This window comes from Nerophis lumbriciformis, linkage group LG20 (assembly GCF_033978685.3).
Source record: "Nerophis lumbriciformis linkage group LG20, RoL_Nlum_v2.1, whole genome shotgun sequence".
Lineage (NCBI taxonomy): Eukaryota > Metazoa > Chordata > Actinopteri > Syngnathiformes > Syngnathidae > Nerophis > Nerophis lumbriciformis.
Window position 1 is genome coordinate 2,419,683 of NC_084567.2, and position 20,318 is coordinate 2,440,000.

At 39.3% G+C, this 20,318-nt stretch overlaps 2 protein-coding genes across 2 annotated transcripts in view; both read right to left on the reverse strand.

The window, feature by feature from the left end:
• The window catches only part of castor1 (cytosolic arginine sensor for mTORC1 subunit 1), a 50,102-nt gene extending 39,109 nt beyond the window's left edge, over positions 1 to 10,993 (reverse strand). Inside the window, exon 1 of the mRNA XM_061980979.1 lies at positions 10,724 to 10,993. Within this exon, the coding sequence (XP_061836963.1) occupies positions 10,724 to 10,836 (113 nt within the window). The 5' untranslated portion in view covers positions 10,837 to 10,993. The remainder of the gene's footprint in view (positions 1 to 10,723) is intronic.
• A 4,587-nt stretch (positions 10,994 to 15,580) lies between these two features.
• nipsnap1 (nipsnap homolog 1 (C. elegans)) overlaps positions 15,581 to 20,318 on the reverse strand; it is an 18,263-nt gene continuing 13,525 nt past the window's right edge. Inside the window, exons 9-10 of the mRNA XM_061980077.1 lie at positions 18,954 to 19,037; positions 15,581 to 15,867 (exon numbers count right to left, since the gene is read on the reverse strand). Of these exons, the coding sequence (XP_061836061.1) occupies positions 15,803 to 15,867; positions 18,954 to 19,037 (149 nt within the window). The 3' untranslated portion in view covers positions 15,581 to 15,802. The remainder of the gene's footprint in view (positions 15,868 to 18,953; positions 19,038 to 20,318) is intronic.

The window sequence follows — 20,318 nt, forward strand, 5'->3', positions numbered from 1 at the left end:
TACAGCTCAAAGAGGCAAAAGTGACTGTCTTTAGTACTTTTTTGTCTTGAAGGGGGAATTGCCAACTTCCTGTAGATTTTTGCCCGAGGAAATTAATTAATGAAAAGTAGGTCTAAGTGAGACCTACATAGAGGTTTTTGTTTCATGTCTCTATGACATTCCTACTGGGAGTTAGAGGCAGTTTTCTTCCTAGGGGGCGCTAGAGCGCAATTTTGATTTTTGAGGTTCGGTTTTTTTTATTAAAAGGCAATTTTTGGAAGTCCTGATGTGTGTGTTAAATTTGGTGAGTTTTGAAGTATGTTAAGGGGGTCAAATTACAGCGCAAAGCTGCAAAGTGCGGAATAATAATAATAAAGAAAAACCTTACAAATTCAATAGGTCCTTATGGCCCATTGTATAAGGACTCCCTTTGGGAGTCCTTATACAATGGGCCATGCGGGCCCTAATAATAATAATAATAACACAGACAAAGTGCAGACTAGATAAAAAACAATTAGTAAATATGAGTGAAAACTAAACATGGGAACACGATTGTTGCTCAACTAGCCACAATTTTGTTTGTTTTAGAGGACTAAGTGGTAGTAACCAGAGCGGGAACAGATTGGATCCGGTTTCCTAGGGGTGGCGCTTAGATTCAGAATCCATTCTCCATTCAACACGCGATTTTCAATTCAGACAGATTCTCGCAATATATTATTTGGTGTAGTAATTACAATAAAGCTTTTTCAAAACAGGTTAGAAAATCTAAAATATATATATTTTATTTGTATTATATATATATATATATATATATATATATATATATATATACATATATATATATATATATATATATATATATATATATATATATTAGGGATGTAACGGTAACGGTATAATGATAAACCGCGGTAAAATTCCCGATGGTTAGTAATATGGCTCAAATTTTTAATTACTGAAAAAAAAAATCATTTATTAATGCGTTTTAGGCAACACTGCCAACTTCCTGGAATTGGAGTTAGAGCAGCGTTGGCGTTTAGCTTGGCCGAACACAACTACGCGGAATTTGCTGCGTAGATTTCGCCCTCGGAGTAAACCGAGCGCTTGGTTTTAAGTCATTTTCCCTCGCTTCTCGGCGTGCGTTAAAGAGCACACTGCTGTGTTTGGATGGAGACCGGTGTGGACAATATTGTCTAATTTGTCCCCACACAAAGTATACAGCGAAGGAGAAAGGTGCTTCCTTTGTGGGACAAGGAGTACAAAGTCTGCCTAGCAACAAGGCGGGAGAAACATTTCTGCCGACCAAATTTTTGTTCACCTTTTTTTTTTTGCCTCGGCTCTCGGCCTTTGTGTGCGCAAACGAGACATGGAACTAGCAGCTTTGGCAGGATGTCCATGAATTGTTCCCAATAAAGTTTGTGGGGAATGAAAACATACAAAAGAAAACTTTTTTGGGGGAAAAAAACTTCCTCTGCGTTCCTCGCTTTGGACAAAAAGGAAGCCCCGCCCACAAGGTCCTACTTTGCACAAACACGCCCCTCTTCCTCAACCCTGCAATCCGCTGACTCGGCACAGTCTAATCCTCGACATGTGACGGGATGGTTGGTCCACGACCGGCTGTGCTAGCTAGTCCCAGCCCATTGTCTGACTTCCTGTTGACCTCGGCTCCAAGTCTCCTCTAGCAGGCGGCCAACCAACACACCCGTTAAAGCATTTGAGCTAACAGAGCGCCGATGGGAACATTTCATATCACGTTAGTAAAATGCTATAGATAATAAAACATTAAATCTGATAAGTCTATGGATAAAAAAGTTGATCATAACTTCAGTAAACAATGACGGTGATGATGTCACAGTTGTTTTTATCCTTCTTTGTGGGGACATTATTGATTGTCATGTCATGTTCGGATGTACTTTGTGGACGACGTCTTTGCTCCACAGTAAGTCTTTGCTGTCGTCCAGCATTCTGTTTTTGTTTATTTTGTTTACTTTCACCTGCAAACTGCCTCCCGCTGTTTCTGACATCTACAAAGCTATTAGCTATAGATAATAAAACATTAAGTCTGATAAGTCTATGGATAAAAAGTTGATCATAACACACAGTCAGCATCTCAGCTTCAGTAAACAATGACGGTGATGATGTCACTTGCTAACTTGACAGCCACTTCTCCAAGAGACTCCTTTTCAACACTCCTCGCACATTAACACTTCAAAAGACACATTTTTGTTGACCTGCAAAGTATGTTTTTGTCTGCTCGGGTGCTGGTTAGCTTAAAGCTAACAGCTAGCCTGTCTCCATCCTGGAACCATGTGGATCCAGCAGGAGATAAAAGTGAAGTTTCCATGGACTCACAAAGACTAAAACAAGTCATTTACTGGAGACATGGCACAGGATGAAGTTTCCATTGACTCACAAAGACTAAAACAAGTCATTTACTGGAGACATGGCACAGGATGAAGTTTCCATGGACTCACAAAGACTAAAACAAGTCATTTACTGGAGACATGGCACAGGATGAAGTTTCCATTGACTCACAAAGACTAAAACAAGTCATTTACTGGAGACATGGCACAGGATGAAGTTTCCATGGACTCACAAAGACTAAAACAAGTCATTTACTGGAGACATGGCACAGGATGAAGTTTCCATGGACTCACAAAGACTAAAACAAGTCATTTACTGGAGACATGGCACAGGATGAAGTTTCTATGGACTCACAAAGACTAAAACAAGTCATTTACTGGAGACATGGCACAGGATGAAGTTTCCATGGACTCACAAAGACTAAAACAAGTCATTTACTGGAGACATGGCACAGGATGAAGTTTCTATGGACTCACAAAGACTAAAACAAGTCATTTACTCACAAAGACTAAAACAAGTAATTTACTGGAGCCATGGCACAGGATGAAGTTTCAATGGACTCACAAAGACTAAGACAAGTCATTTACTAGAGACATGGCACAGGATGAAGTTGCCATGGACTCACAAAGACTAAAACAAGTCATTTACTGGAGACATGGCACAGGATGAAGTTGCCATGGACTCACAAAGACTAAAACAAGTCATTTACTGGAGCCATGGCACAGAATGAAGTAAGGCTGAAACGACGCGTCGACGTAGTCGACGTCATCGGTTACGTAAATACGTCGACGTCATTTTTGTGCGTCGGCGCGTCGCATATTTACGTCACACCACTGTCATGGCGGAGCGCAGAGCAAACGATGCGAGCGAGGGGAAAAAAACACGCCAAAAGTCGTCAAAAGTGTGGGAGTATTTTAATAAACGGCCTAATAATGTTGTTTTATGCACACTGTGTCGAGCGGAAATGGCGTATCACAGCAGCACAACGGCTATGAACGAGCATCTAAAAAGAAAACATCCGACAGCGTTCTTCCCATCACCATCAACGAGTCAATCATCCGCGTGAGTATACGTTGTCATCATTACAAAAAAACATGAATGTGTCATTTGTATCTGCGTTGTAAATTCATAAACTAAAGCACCGTTTCGCTCTGAGAGGCGCGTTTGGCGTGCCTGTTCAGTGTTTACAAAGACGCGCTCCTCTTTAACGCTAACGTTAATAAGTTGTACAAATACCTTTTACAACATTAACAGTTACATATACTATCTGTAACGCTAACGTTAATAAGTTGTGCAAATACCTTTTACAACATTAACAGTTACATATACTATGTACAAACGAACAATTAACTTCACTTTAATCATACTATCATTGTTGTGTTATTAAACCAATTTAACAAGATAATGTGTGTAGTTTAATTAACCTTTTGTATTAAAGTAAGCTGTATTTGGGTATATTTAAAATGAAAATTAATTGTTGTCTCTTATGTTGCAGCAAACGACAAAGCAGTGTCCAGGATTTTTTTCCAAAAAGGCATGGGACTGAATGCACACCCCAAGTGGCCGCTGACCTGACTGATGGTGTCCTGGAAATGATGGTCATAGACATGAGGCCATTAAATATGGTAGAAGGGGAAGGGTTTCAAAAAATGATCAAACGGTTTCACTCTGGCTACACACTACCATCAAGAACCCACTTCACTAAGCTTATGGCGCAAAAATACACAAAGAAAATGAATGAAGTCAAAGCAATCCTGAAAAATGTGAAAGGAAAACTGACACTCACAACTGATGCATGGACAAGTATGGCCACTGAAGCTTACCTTGGTGTCACCATTCACTTTGTTAATGATGAGTGGGAGCTTACCTCAATTAACTTGACAACAATGCCCCTCAATGAAAAGCACACTGCAGAAAACATTGCCTCTTGGATTGAGGATGTTGTCAATAAGTTTGAAATAAACATACAACTAGTACAAGTCATTGTACATGACAATGCTGCAAATGTTGTTGCAGCTTTAAGAGTTCTTGAGGAAAGACATGGTGTTTCATCCCTCAGATGTGTTGGCCATACTCTACAGCTTGTAGTTAACCATGCTCTAAAGGACAACCACATCAGCAGAGCTTTAGGAGCAGCAAGAAGTTTGGTCGAGCACTTCAGAAAAAGTGAGCTATCCAGTACAAAACTAAAGGTTAAGCAAAAACAAATGGGTTCTCCAGACCACAGCCTCATACAAGATGTGTCTGTGAGATGGAACAGTTCCTTTTACATGATTACCGTATTTTCCGCACTATAAGGCGCACCGGATTATTAGCCGCACCTTCAATGAATGGCATATTTCATAACTTTGTCCACCAATAAGCCGCCCCGGACTATAAGCCGCGCCTACGCTGCGCTAAAGGGAATGTCAAAAAAACAGTCAGATAGGTCAGTCAAACTTTAATAATATATTAAAAACCAGCGTTCTAACAACTCTGTTCACTCCCAAAATGTACGCAAATGTGCAATCACAAACATAGTAAAATTCAAAATAGTGCAGAGCAATAGCAACATAATGTTGCTCGAACGTTAATGTCACAACACACAAAATAAACATAGCGCTCACTTTCTGAAGTTATTCTTCATTCGTAAATCCTTCGTCTTCGGTGTCCGAAGTGAAAAGTTGGGCAAATTTACGATCCACTGGCAGATGTTGGCGTCGTCTGGCGCTGCCTCCTCGTCTTAGTGAAGGTGTGTTCGCCTTCTGTCATCCACTGTTCCCACGCAGTTAGCAGTCTAGCTTCGAATGCCCTGTTGACACCAATATCTAGCGGCTGGAGGTCTTTTGTCAATCCACCCGGAATGACGGCGAGTATTGAATTAAGCGCGTAAGCGTGTCTCTCAATGTGCTGTTATGAGCTAGCAAATATAACAACTACACTACCCAGCATGCAACGATAGTTACGAGCATGCGCGGTAGCCCTGAGAAGCGTTGTATGCTGGCAGTTAGCACGCTGTGAGTAAACGTTGAGAACTCAGTTAACATGCCTCGTCTGCATTATTTATAATTAGACAGACAACACACTTAATAGGAGCCATTTTGGGGTCTTTACATAAACACACAAATGGAAATGAAACGTCACATATCCCAGCATGCACCGCGCGCTTCTTCGTCATCCACTGTTCCCACGCAGTTAGCAGTCTAGCTTCGAATGCCCTGTTGACACCAATATCTAGCGGCTGGAGGTCTTTTGTCAATCCACCCAGAATGACGGCGAGTATTGAATTAAGCGCGTAAGCGTGTCTCTCAATGTGCTGTTATGAGCTAGCAAATATAACAACTACACTACCCAGCATGCAACGATAGTTACGAGCATGCGCGGTAGCCCTGAGAAGCGTTGTATGCTGGCAGTTAGCACGCTGTGAGTAAACGTTGAGAACTCAGTTAACACGCCTCGTCTGCATTATTTATAATTAGACAGACAACACACTTAATAGGAGCCATTTTGGGGTCTTTACATAAACACACAAATGGAAATGAAACGTCACATATCCCAGCATGCACCGCGCGCTTCTTCGTCATCCACTGTTCCCACGCAGTTAGCAGTCTAGCTTCGAATGCCCTGTTGACACCAATATCTAGCGGCTGGAGGTCTTTTGTCAATCCACCCGGAATGACGGCGAGTATTGAATTAAGCGCGTAAGCGTGTCTCTCAATGTGCTGTTATGAGCTAGCAAATATAACAACTACACTACCCAGCATGCAACGATAGTTACGAGCATGCGCGGTAGCCCTGAGAAGCGTTGTTGTATGCTGGCAGTTAGAATGTGGTTATGAGCACGCTGTGAGTAAACGTTGAGAACTCAGTTAACACGCCTCGTCTGCATTATTTATAATTAGACAGACAACACACTTAATAGGAGCCATTTTGGGGTCTTTACATAAACACACAAATGGAAATGAAACGTCACATATCCCAGCATGCACCGCGCGCTTCTTCGTCATCCATTGTTCCCACGCAGTTAGCAGTCTAGCTTCGAATGCCCTGTTGACACCAATATCTAGCGGCTGGAGGTCTTTTGTCAATCCACCCGGAATGACGGCGAGTATTGAATTAAGCGCGTAAGCGTGTCTCTCAATGTGCTGTTATGAGCTAGCAAATATAACAACTACACTACCCAGCATGCAACGATAGTTACGAGCATGCGCGGTAGCCCTGAGAAGCGTTGTATGCTGGCAGTTAGCACGCTGTGAGTAAACGTTGAGAACTCAGTTAACACGCCTCGTCTGCATTATTTATAATTAGACAGACAACACACTTAATAGGAGCCATTTTGGGGTCTTTACATAAACACACAAATGGAAATGAAACGTCACATATCCCAGCATGCACCGCGCGCTTCTTCTACGGGGAAAAAAGATGGCGGCTGTTTACCGTAGTTGCGAGACCTAAACTTTATGAAAATGAATCTTAATATTTATCCATATATAAAGCGCACCGGGTTATAAGGCGCACTGTCAGCTTTTGAGAAAATTTGTGGTTTTTAGGTGCGCCTTATAGTGCGGAAAATACGGTAGTCGCCTGCTTGAGCAGAGGTGGCCAATAACAGCAACTCTGTCAGATCCGGAGGTCACTCAAAGAGGGAAGCATTTTCTGGATCTTAAGGCTGACCAGTGGAGCTTGCTTGAAGAACTTGAACAAGTTCTGAAACCTTTTGAATGTGCAACTGTGTACCTGAGTGGAGAATCTTATGTAACAGTTTCCGCTGTCCCTCTGCTGGTCAAAGGGCTTCGGAAGGCTACACAAACTGCATCAATCAAGTGTTTCCAGGTCACTGCTGCACGTGAGATAACATCCAGGTGGGAAGCCGAGACCACATTCAAAGACGATGGACCAAATGTGTGCATATTAGCAGCTGCACTTGACCCACGATTCAGGAAGCTGAAATTCCTGACTGCAGATGAGTGTTTAAAAGTTCATGCAATAGTTCTGGAGGAGAAAAGAAGGGAAAAGGAGACACACGCTCAACAGGGCACAGCAATGCAAGTGGAAAGACCAGATGCTGACAGGCGGCCTGTATCTTTACTAGACACACTTCTTGGCTCAGATTCAGATGAACTCCGCAACAATGAGGAAGACAACAATGACAGTAATGATGCTGAAATGGTCAGAAACGAGTTAGTGTCTTATTTTGGAGAATCCCCCATTTCCAAGGATGAAAACCCATTAAAATGGTGGAAAGAACATCAGGCAAGGTTTCCAAATCTGGCAATGCTGGCTCGGTCTTACCTCTCAGTTCCAGCCACATCGACCCCTTCTGAGCGCCTATTTTCAGCTGCTGGGAATATTGTAAACAAGAAAAGAACCAGCCTCACCCCAGAGCATGTAGACATGCTAACCTTTCTTCATTACAACTGTTAGTCACTCACTGGAATGAGTAGAATTGGTTATAGTGTACTGTGTTGGACTGGATGTTTATTTTGCACATTTTAAAAGCAATACTTAATGTTTACAGTGCTCCAGAATATTTAGATTGGCACAAATGTTTACAGTGTTACAGAATGTTTTGCCATGTTTTCAATGTTGACTGAGTGGCCATACTTTTTTTTTTTTTTTAAATAAAAGCCATGCCTTTGGAAAAAACTGGCCTAAATTTATTTTTTTCATCTTAATTTTAAATATAAAAAATAATCGGTAAAAGGAAAAATAATCTATAGATTAATCGAAAAAAATAATCTATAGATTAACCGATTAATCGAAAAAAATAATCTATAGATTAATCGATAGAAAAATAATCGTTAGCTGCAGCCCTAATACACTGTAGCAGGTTGTTTTCTCAATGTAAAGTGCTTTTACAAATACAATCCATTACAGTGTTACTCTTGAAACTGTTGTGCAACGTTAGTGGCCAAAAAGTATTAAATAAACTTGTTAAATAAAAACCTTTTGCCTTGTTTTTGATGAATACCCGGGCCTACTACGCGCCTGTATTTCAATGTTGGGTCATTTTTCTGAGCTTGTACCTGGTGGGGAAAGTTTGAGAAGCGCCGCAATAGAATATAGCACAAATAACTACAGTTATTTATGAAGTGATGTCATAATAGTGATGTCATAATAGTGATGTGATAATAATGTACAACTTGGAGAGTGGACAGCAGAGGTGTGGACTCGAGTCACATGACTTGGACTCGAGTCAGACTCAAGTCATGAATTTGATGACTTTAGACTCGACTTGACAAAATGTAAAAAGACTTGCAACTCGACTTAGACTTTAACATCAATGACTTGTGACTTCACTTGGACTTGAGCCTTTTGAATTGACATGACTTGACATGACTTGCTACTTTCCCCAAAACCCAAAGATGAAAAAGTTATTTGGGAGCGCTCCGTATTTTTCATTGTGTACTTGTCTATCAGCGTTGCGTGTGTCAGCTGGTGTGCTCTCAGTACAACAGCCAATCAAATTAGATCTACTTTGTTTTCATCGCACAGCATTCATCCAATCAAATTGCAGGACAACCAACGAAGAAGACATGTCCAAACCACACGCCAGTGAACAAAAAATGATACCTAAAATAATTTTGTTTGGGTATAAAAATTACGAGGGGGTCAACACAAAACGGTTTGCAGTATGCAACACATGCGGTTCCAAAATTACTGATGGAGAGGCAACAACTTCCAACTTCGTCCGGCATTTGAAGTTGCACAAAGAACGGTAAGTTTTGAATGTAAGATAACGTTTATTGGCTAAGTAACGTGACTTTTATTTGCTGTGTAGTTAAATCAGTGAGGCTGTAAACTCACTGCTAACGTTATAACGTTATTGCAAACACGGGAATCTGTTGCAGTTCACTACCTTATTCATACTTTTTGTTCAGTGATTTTTTTTAAGCAGGGTTACGTTAGTCAATATATCACACGTAACGTTAGACGGCGGTCAGCAGCACCGCGTATTTTAGCCACCTAAAAAAAGACAAAAATAGTCAAATAAAGGTCAGTTAAAATGTATACTATATTATGAATATGTGTACCGTTTTAGCTAGCTTTCTGACATACTGTTGGTTGTTTACCTCAGTGGTCCCCAACCACTGGGCCGCGGCCCGGTACTGGTCCGTGGATCGATTGGTATCGGGCCGCACAAGAATTTTTTTAATTTTTTTAATTAAATCAACATAAAAAACACAAGATACACTTACAAGTAGTGCACTAACCCAAAACAACTCTCTCCCCCTTTTGTTCTGGGCATTGAACATGAAGACTCTTCGTTCACTGTTCCGAGTGGCCATGAGAGTCTTGGCAGTGCCTGCCTCCAGTGCTCCAGTGGAGCGAGTTTTCAGCCATGGTGGCATCATACTACGCCCCCATCGTGCACAAATGACTGACAGACTCTTGGCTAATTTGGTCTTTTGCAAATGCAATGCAGCATAGGGCCCTGACATATAAAAAGTACAACTTTTTTGTTATGTTCACGTATATGTCATGTTTTTTCAATGTTAACACTTTTGTACAAATAAGTACATTTGCACTTTATTTTTCAATGTGTTTGTTCTGTAAAGGAATGAGTTAATGTTTAAAATGACTGGTTAATAGTGCTATTATAAAGTGCAATGTCAGCACAATTTTCTTTCCTGCAATTTAAAATGCACTTGTTTTAATAAATAAATACAGCGTTTGAAAAGCATACACAATCTGTGTTAATATATTAGTCTGTGGTTAAAAGGACTTGAAAGGACTCGAAACTCAAAATGCAGGACTTAGGACTTGACTTGAGACTTTCCAGTCTTGACTTTGGACTTGACTCGGGGCTTGCCTGTCTTGACTCGGGACTTGACTCGGACTTGAGGGCAAAGACTTGAGACTTACTTGTGACTTGCAAAACAATGACTTGGTCCCACCTCTGGTGGACAGTATTCCATTGATAGCTAGCGAGCTAGCACTGCTAGCTCCAACTGGGTTAGCCACACGCTTTGTTCATGTCTTTGGCCAAGTATTTCTTTATTTCAACGACTTTCACTCACTTCTTTTTCTTTTTCTCACTTGTTTCCTTCCCATTATAGGAAGAAAAACAAAGTTATGTCCATTTCGAGCTACAAGCTAATGCTAGCAAGTAAGACCGGAAGTTGTGCGCCAACTAGCGGCGGGGAGGCTCGTAACTGTATTGTTCAATTGTTCACAAATATTTATTTTTGTTTGCCTGACATTTTTTGTCGTGTGTTTTATTGTGATTATCACTGCGACCAGTAAAAAAAAAAAAGAGGCAACAATCGCAAACATATGTAAATATGGGCTCGATATGAGCAGTCGTCATCAAAACGTGCTTCGTGACGTCATTTAGCAGTAGAAAGCTAATTAATGAACGAAAGAGGGGGGGTAAAAAACAATTAATGAGCAGGCTTACCGGGTCCGGTTCCGGAGGAAGATGAGTTTGATGAGCGGGTGTGTAAAATGGACCAGCCCGCTCTTGGCTATGCTGGTGACCCGCAGCCGGTGGTCCAGAATGTGCAGGTCCATGTTGTGGTCCCGCGGGCCTGCATGCGGCGGAGAGGAGGGCAAATAAAGGTTTTCTTTTACAAGCGGGTGTCAAAAAGATGATGAAAAGTTCGCAAACTCCGAGCTGAAAACCCGCAAAAACATCCGACGTAATCCAAGACCCGCCTTTCGTGCTGGACGACAGGGGGGCGTGGTCTAATGAGGACGCGCCCCCTTCTTAAAGCTACAGTTGCATGCATGTTAGAACGCGGCTGGTGTTTAGACGGAAATAGAACGTTTACTTCCGTTCCCGGAGCGTGACCTTCAAAATAAAGGGCACTTCATAATAATAATAATAATGGATTACATTTTATATCGCGCTTTTCTATTATTAGATACTCAAAGTGGTCACAGAGAAGTGACGTTTTACAAAAATGGGTTTTTTGAGGTCTCATAATAGATTTTAAAGCATACTTGCCAACCTTGAGACCTCCGATTTCGGGAGGTAGGGGGTGGGGGCGTGGTCGGGGGTGGGGTGGGGCGTGGCTGGGGGGCGTGGTTAAGAGGGGAGGAGTATATTGACAGCTAGAATTCACCAATTCACCATTTCATACATATACAGGTAAAAGCCAGTAAATTAGAATATTTTGAAAAACTTGATTTATTTCAGTAATTGCATTCAAAAGGTGTAACTTGTACATTATATTTATTCATTGCACACAGACTGATGCATTCAAATGTTTATTTCATTTAATTTTGATGATTTGAAGTGGCAACAAATGAAAATCCAAAATTCCGTGTGTCACAAAATTAGAATATTACTTAAGGCTAATACAAAAAAGGGATTTTTAGAAATGTTGGCCAACTGAAAAGTATGAAAATGAAAAATGTGAGCATGTACAATACTCAATACTTGGTTGGAGCTCCTTTTGCCTCAATTACTGCGTTAATGCGGCGTGGCATGGAGTCGATGAGTTTCTGGCACTGCTCAGGTGTTATGAGAGCCCAGGTTGCTCTGATAGTGGCCTTCAACTCTTCTGCGTTTTTGGGTCTGGCATTCTGCATCTTCCTTTTCACAATACCCCACAGATTTTCTATGGGGCTAAGGTCAGGGGAGTTGGCGGGCCAATTTAGAACAGAAATACCATGGTCCGTAAACCAGGCACGGGTAGATTTTGCGCTGTGTGCAGGCGCCAAGTCCTGTTGGAACTTGAAATCTCCATCTCCATAGAGCAGGTCAGCAGCAGGAAGCATGAAGTGCTCTAAAACTTGCTGGTAGACGGCTGCGTTGACCCTGGATCTCAGGAAACAGAGTGGACCGACACCAGCAGATGACATGGCACCCCAAACCATCACTGATGGTGGAAACTTTACACTAGACTTCAGGCAACGTGGATCCTGTGCCTCTCCTGTCTTCCTCCAGACTCTGGGACCTCGATTTCCAAAGGAAATGCAAAATTTGCATGGTTGGGTGATGGTTTGGGGTGCCATGTCCTCTGCTCGTGTCGGTCCACTCTGTTTCCTGAGATCCAGGGTCAACGCAGCCGTCTACCAGCAAGTTTTAGAGCACTTCATGCTTCCTGCTGCTGACCTGCTCTATGGAGATGGAGATTTCAAGTTCCAACAGGACTTGGCGCCTGCACACAGCGCAAAATCTACCCGTGCCTGGTTTACGGACCATGGTATTTCTGTTCTAAATTGGCCCGCCAACTCCCCTGACCTTAGCCCCATAGAAAATCTGTGGGGTATTGTGAAAAGGAAGATGCAGAATGCCAGACCCAAAAACGCAGAAGAGTTGAAGGCCACTATCAGAGCAACCTGGGCTCTCATAACACCTGAGCAGTGCCAGAAACTCATCGACTGCATGCCACGCCGCATTAACGCAGTAATTGAGGCAAAAGGAGCTCCAACCAAGTATTGAGTATTGTACATGCTCATATTTTTCATTTTCATACTTTTCAGTTGGACAACATTTCTAAAAATCCCTTTTTTGTATTAGCCTTAAGTAATATTCTAATTTTGTGACACACGGAATTTTGGATTTTCATTTGTTGCCACTTCAAATCATCAAAATTAAATGAAATAAACATTTGAATGCATCAGTCTGTGTGCAATGAATAAATATAATGTACAAGTTACACCTTTTGAATGCAATTACTGAAATAAATCAAGTTTTTCAAAATATTCTAATTTACTGGCTTTTACCTGTATATATATGTATGAAATACTTGACTTGGTGAATTCTTAACCACGCCCCCAACCACGCCCCGCCCCACCCCCGACCACATTTGTTCTAAATGTGGTCTTGTTTTCAAACTGTTGTACAGAGTTGATATATTTTTCCCAACATTAAAGTATGATTTAGTATGTAACACTAGTTTTAACAATACTACATATAATACTACATGTACAATGCGTCTGCACATTTTTCACATTTTGCTATCTTGCGGTCTTCTTCCAAAAGGGAATGCATTCATTTTCGTCCTCAAAATTCTACAGACAATACCCACATTCCTCTTTGCCATACTTGCCAACCCTCCCGGATTTTCCGGGAGACTCCCGAAATTCAGCGCCTCTCCCGAAAACCTCCCGGGACAAATCTTCTCCCGAAAATCTCCCGAAATTCAGGCGAACTCAGGTCCATGAGTAGATGAGTGTTATGTGTGTGTATATGTGTAAATAAATGAACACTGAAATTCAAGTATTTATTTTATTTATATATATATATATATATATATATATATATATATATATATATATACATATATGTATGTGTGGGGAAAAAAATCACAAGACTATTTCATCTCTACAGGCCTGTTTCATGAGGGGGGGTTCCCTCAATCATCAGGAGATTTTAATGGGAGCATTCACATACCATGGTTTATATAGGGCACAGAGTGGGTGGGTACAGGCTGGCGTAGGGGCGTGGTGATTGGCTCATGTGTTACCTAGGAGGTGTTTCCGTCTGTGGCGGCATGCTGTTACAATTTCGCTGCGCTTGTTGAGGGATGACAGGTCTGGACGGTAAATAATAAACAGTTTCTCTTTCAAGCATAGGTTGCATCTTTTATTACCACTATTGTAAGGTGTGCTGGATGCAAGAATTTGCCATGTTATTGAATATTCAACATTATTGTCTTTGAGGTCCCAAATGTGTTTGCTGAGTTCTGTGGTATTCCGCAGGTTTTGGTTCCTGAAAGAAGCCTTGTGATTGTTCCATCTGGTTTTGAACTCTCCCTCGGTTAATCCTACATATGTGTCGGATGTGTTAATGTCCTTGCGTATTACCTTAGATTGGTAGACAACTGATGTTTGTAAGCACCCCCCGTTGAGAGGGCAATCAGGTTTCTTTCGACAGTTGCAGCCTTTGTTGGTTTTGGAGTCGCTCTGTCCGGGGGCCGACGGCTCATTTGCAATTGTTTTGTTGTGGTTTGAGATGATTTGTCGTATATTGTTCATACAGCTGTAGCTCAATTTAATGTTGTTCTTGTTGAATACTTTTCTTAGGGTGTTGTCTTTGGGAAAGTGTTTGTCAATCAGATTGAGGAATTTGTGGCCAATGTTAGTTGAGATGTTTTTGTTGTACCAGATGATGTCGTTTCGTTTTCTGTTCTTTTTTGGTTGGTTTCCTGGCGTGGGTTCATAGGTGAGGGTGAAATGGTATCCGCTTTCATCAAGGGCTTTTTGGTACGGGGGGGTTGCTTGGTCAAATTCAGCTTTGCTAGATGACAGCATCGATAGCCTTTTATTGATTCCGGTAGGTATTCTTTTCGTGGTGGTGGGTGGGTGGTTGCTGTCATGGTGCACGTATTGGAGTGTTGTGTTGGGTTTCGTGAATGGTTGGTAGCTGTTATTTCTCAGGTTGAAAGTGAAAGTTGACGGTTTGCTTGTTGGCTTCAATCGTATATATATATATATATATATATATATATATATATATATATATATATATATATATATATATATATATATACGTGTATATATATATATATATATATATATATATACATATATATATATATACGTATATATATATATATATATATATATATATATATATATATATATATATATATATATAGCTAGAATTCACTGAACGTCAAGTATTTCTTATATATATATATATATATATATATATATATATATATATATATATATATATATATATATATATATATAATATATATATATGAAATACTTGACTTGGTGAATTCTAGCTGTAAATGTACTCCTCCCCTTTTAGTCACGTCCCCAACCACGCCCCCGTCCCACCCCGACCACGCCCACCCCCCTCCCGAAATCGGAGGTCTCAAGGTTGGCAAGTATGCTCTTTGCAGCGCCTCTCAAACTCCCATCAGATTGGATGGAAAGCGTTGGTTTTCATCCAGGATGTCTCTGTGCATTGCTGCATTCATCTTTCCCTCTATCCTGACTAGTTCCTGCCGCTGAAAACCATCCCCACACCATGATGCCGTCACTGTGGGGGGATGGTATTGTCCTGGTGATGAGCGGCGGCTGCTTTCTTCCAAACATGACGCCAAAAGACTTCAATCTGAGTCTCAGCAGACCGGAGAATTTAGTTTCTCATGGTCTGAGAGTCTTCCAGGTGTATTTTGGCAAACTTTTTACTAAGAAATGTCTTCCTATGATTGGTGGTTTGCTGCAGAGATGGTTGTCCTTCTGGAAGGTTCTCCTCTCTCCCCAGAGGAATGCTGTAGTTTCAGTTTTGGACCAGATTACTAACAAAAAAGTGTAAGTTTAAGAGCAACAAAAGGTGAAAAGAAGGTGGGGTCTCTCCCTGCTTTTATTTTGACGGACATTTTAGTCGTGAACGTGAGCGACTGTGCCTTCGTTTTGAAAATGGAGCACAGGTCATGATTAGAAAAAGACGACACAAATCATGTTCGATTTTCTTACACAAACAAATGGGAGATTGTCATTGGCTGATAGGTCGTCCTGGTGTACCTAATGTTGTGGCCAATGAGTAGAGCTAGGTTGACCATGGTCTTCACTGCAACGGAGAACTGCAGGTGGGAATCATTATTCTGGACTCCATGCTCCTGATGAGAGGCACTGCAACGGACGTTAAACATTACCAACACAAACACAACACCCGTGTGTGTGTGTGTGTGTTCTTGTATTTCTACCCTTCTTGAGACATCAACAAGGAAAAGTATCTTCCATATGAGGAGGTGTGAACAAGTGATGACAAAAATCATGGTCCCAATAACATTGCATCTAATAGACAATGTCTTATTTGCACCCCTAGTGGTGAAATCTATCAAAAAGAGGGATTTTTTCAAATTGACTGTGTCGCTTTTAAAAGTGCTCCCCCTCTGGTCAACATATGAAATAACAAGTGTGTGTAAGAAATGTGAAGTGCTCCCCCTCTGGTCAACATATGAAATAACAAGTGTGTGTATGCATGTGAAGTGATCCCCCTCTGGCCAACATATGAAATAACAAGTGTGTGTAAACATGTGAAGTGCTACCCCTCGGGTCAACATATGAAATAACAAGTGTGTGTAAAAATGTGAAGTGCTCCCCCTCTGGTCAACATATGAAATAACAAGTGTGTGTGAAAATGTGAAGTGCTACCGCGCTGGCCAACATATGAAATAACAAGTGTGTGTAAAAATTTGAAGTGGTCCCCCTTTGGTCAACATATGAAATAACAAGTGTGTGTAAAAATGTGAAGTGCTCTCCCTCTGGCCAACATATGAAATAACAAGTGTGTGTAAAAATGTGAAGTGATCCCCCTCTGGTCAACATATGAAATAACAAGTGTGTGTAAAAATGTGAAGTGCTCCCCCTCTGGTCAACATATGAAATAACAAGTGTGTGTAAGAAATGTGAAGTGCTCCCCCTCTGGCCAACATATGAAATAACAAGTGTGTGCAAAAATGTGAAGTGCTCCCCCTCTGGCCAACATATGAAACAACAAGTGTGTGTAAAAATGTGAAGTGCTCCCCCTCTGGTCAACATATGAAATAACAAGTGTGTGTAAAAATGTGAAGTGCTCCCCCTCTGGTCAACATATGAAATAACAAGTGTGTGTAAAAATGTGAAGTGCTCCCCCTCTGGTCAACATATGAAATAATAAAAAAAATAAAAAATAAAAGCAGTCTTTTTCTCACAATTTATAAAATTGGGAACATTTTCTCATCTTATTTCTGTTTCTGTTATATTGCAATATTTTCTCGAAAAATCATGACTTTTTTAATGTAAAATTATTGCTTTTTAATGCAAAATGCTGACATTTGTCATAAAATTGTGACGTTTATCACAATATTGCTATTTCTTTTTGTTCTCGTAATATATTGAGGTTTTTTTAGTAAAATGATGACTTTTGTCATAATTTTGGCAATTAAAATTCCGATCATCGTTATGATATTGCCAAAATTTGAACGTTTCTTATAAAAATTGTCACTTTTGTCAAGTAAAATGACGACTCTTTTCATAAAATTTACAAAATTGAAAGCTTTTCTTGTAAAGTTGCGACTGTTATTGAGTAAAATTTCAACTTTTATCATAATATTGCGCAAATGTTCAGTTTTTCTTGTAAAATTTTGTAAAATGACGACTTTTATTATAATACAACCAAAATTCAAAATTTTTCTTGTGAAATTGTGACCTTTTTCTTGTGAAATTCCAACTAATTTTTCACAAAAAGCTTTTTTAAATTTGCATAGTATGTATATATTATTAATGTTGTAAATACACTTCTTTATATATCTAGAAAGGCTGGTCCTAAAGAGGGAGGCATTATTCTCAGGTCTCAAGAAGGTAACAAATACAAGAATGTGTGTGTGTGTGTGTGTGTGTGTTCTTGTAATTTCTACTCTTCTTGTGACCTCAACAAGGAAAAGTAGCTTCCATATGAGGAGGTGTGAACAAGTGACTCAAAATGAGGGTGGTCCCAAAAAGGAGGGATTTTTCAAATTGACTGTGTGTCGCTTCTAAAAGTACTCCCCCTCTGGCCAACATATGAAATAACAAGTGTGTGTAAAAATGTGAAGTGCTCCCCCTCTGGCCAACATATGAAATAACAAGTGTGTGTAAAAATGTGAAGTGCTCCCCGTCTGGTCAACATATGAAATAACAAGTGTGTGTAAAAATGTGAAGTGCTCCCCCTCTGGCCAACATATGAAATAATTAAAAAAAACAACTAAAAGTAGTCTTTTTCTCACAATGTGTCGACTTTTTTTCTTATAAAATTGGGAACAATTTCTCATCTTATTTTTGTTTCTGTAATACTGCAATATTTCCTCGTAAAATTATGACTTTTTTAATGTAAAATTATTACTTTTTAATGCAAAATGCTGACATTTGTCATAGAATTGTGACGTTTATCACAATAGTGCCATTTTTTTGTTGTTCTCGTAAAATAGTGACATTTTTTTTGAGTAATCATCGTTACGATATTGCCAAAATTTTAAAGTTTTCTTATATAATTGTGACTTCTGTCGAGTAAAATTACGACTCTTTTCATAAAATTGCCAAAAATTGAAAGCTTTTCTTGTAAAGTTGCAACTGTTATTGAGTAAAAATTTCAACTTTTACAATAATATTGCACAAATGTTCAGTTTTTCTTGTAAAATTTTGTAAAATGACGACTTTTATTATAATACTGCCAACATTGAAGTGTATTTACAACATTAATAATATATACATACTATGCACATATAAAGAAAAGCTTGTGGTGAAAAATTAGTTGGAATTTCACAAGAAAAACGTCACAATTTCACAAGAAAAAGGTCACAATTTCACAAGAAAAACGTAGAATCAGAATCAGAATCAGCTTTACTGTAATGACAATAAAGCTGATTCTGATTCTGATTCTACGTTTTTCTTGTGAAATTGTGACCTTTTTTCTTGTGAAATTGTGACGTTTTTCTTGTGAAATTCCAACTAATTTTTCACCACAAGCTTTTTTTTTATATGTGCATAGTATGTATATATTATTAATGTTGTAAATACACTTCTTTATATATCTAGAAAGGCTGGTCCTAAAGAGGGAGGCATTATTCTCAGGTCTCAAAAAGGTAACTATACAAGAATGTGTGTGTGTGTGTGTGTGTGTGTGTGTGTGTGTGTGTGTGTGTGTGTGTGTGTGTGTGTGTGTGTGTGTGTGTTGTGTGTGTGTGTAGCTGGCCTACCAGTGTACTGCACGTTGGCGTCCCAGCCCTCCTTGAGCCAGGCCGCGTTCCTGGTTTCCTCTCGAGACTGGAGGTCTTCATAAGCTGCAACAGGACAACAACAACAAGGTCTGTCCATCTAGTCAACCACAGGCCTGACTTTTAAAGTCATTTTGATAGTAGGCTAATATAGACACATCATGTGTTGTCTTCATTAAAACACTTATATAATAATTTTAAAGTAATTTTGATAGTAGGCTAATATAAACACTTACATCATGTGTTGTCTTCAATATAACACTATATAAGACTTTTAAAGTCATTTTGATAGTAGGCTAATATAGACACATCATGTGTTGTCTTCATTATAACACTTATATAAAACTTTTAAAGTCATTTTGATAGTAGGCTAATACAACTAATATAGACACTTACATCATCTGCTGTCTTCACTATAACACTTATATAAGACTTTTAAAGTCATTTTGATAGTAGGCTAATATAACTAATATAGACACTTACGTCATGTGTTGCCTGCATTATAACACTTATATAAGACTTTCAAAGTCATTTTGATAGTAGGCTAATATAACTAATATAGACACTTACATCATGTGTTGCCTGCATTATAACACTTATATACGACTTTTAAAGTCATTTTGATAGTAGGCTAATATAGACACTTGCATCATGTGTTGTCTTCATTATAACACTTATATAAGACTTTTAAAGTCATTTTGATAGTAGGCTAATATAGCTAATATAGACACTTACATCATGTGTTGTCTTCATTGTAACACTTATATAAGAATTTTAAAGTCATTTTGATAGTAGGCTAATATAACTAATATAGACACTTACATCATGTGTTGTCTTCATTATAACACTTATATAAGACTTTTAAAGTCATTTTGATAGTAGGCTAATATAGACACTTACATCATGTGTTGCCTTCATTATAACACTTATACAAGACTTTTAAAGTCATTTTGATAGTAGGCTAATATAACTAATATAGACACTTACATCATGTGTTGCCTGCATTATAACACTTATATAAGACTTTTAAAGTCATTTTGATAGTAGGCTAATATAGACACTTACATCATGTGTTGCCTGCATTATAACACTTATATAAGACTTTTAAAGTCATTTTGATAGTAGGCTAATATAGACACTTACATAATGTGTTGCCTACATTATAACACTTATATAAGACTTTTAAAGTCATTTTGATAGTAGGCTAATATAGACACTTACATAATGTGTTGCCTACATTATAACACTTATATAAGGCTTTTCATTTTTTGCAGCTCCAGACAGATTAGTTTTTTGTATTTTCGGTCCAATATGGCCCTTTCATCATTTTGGGTTGCCGACCCCTGC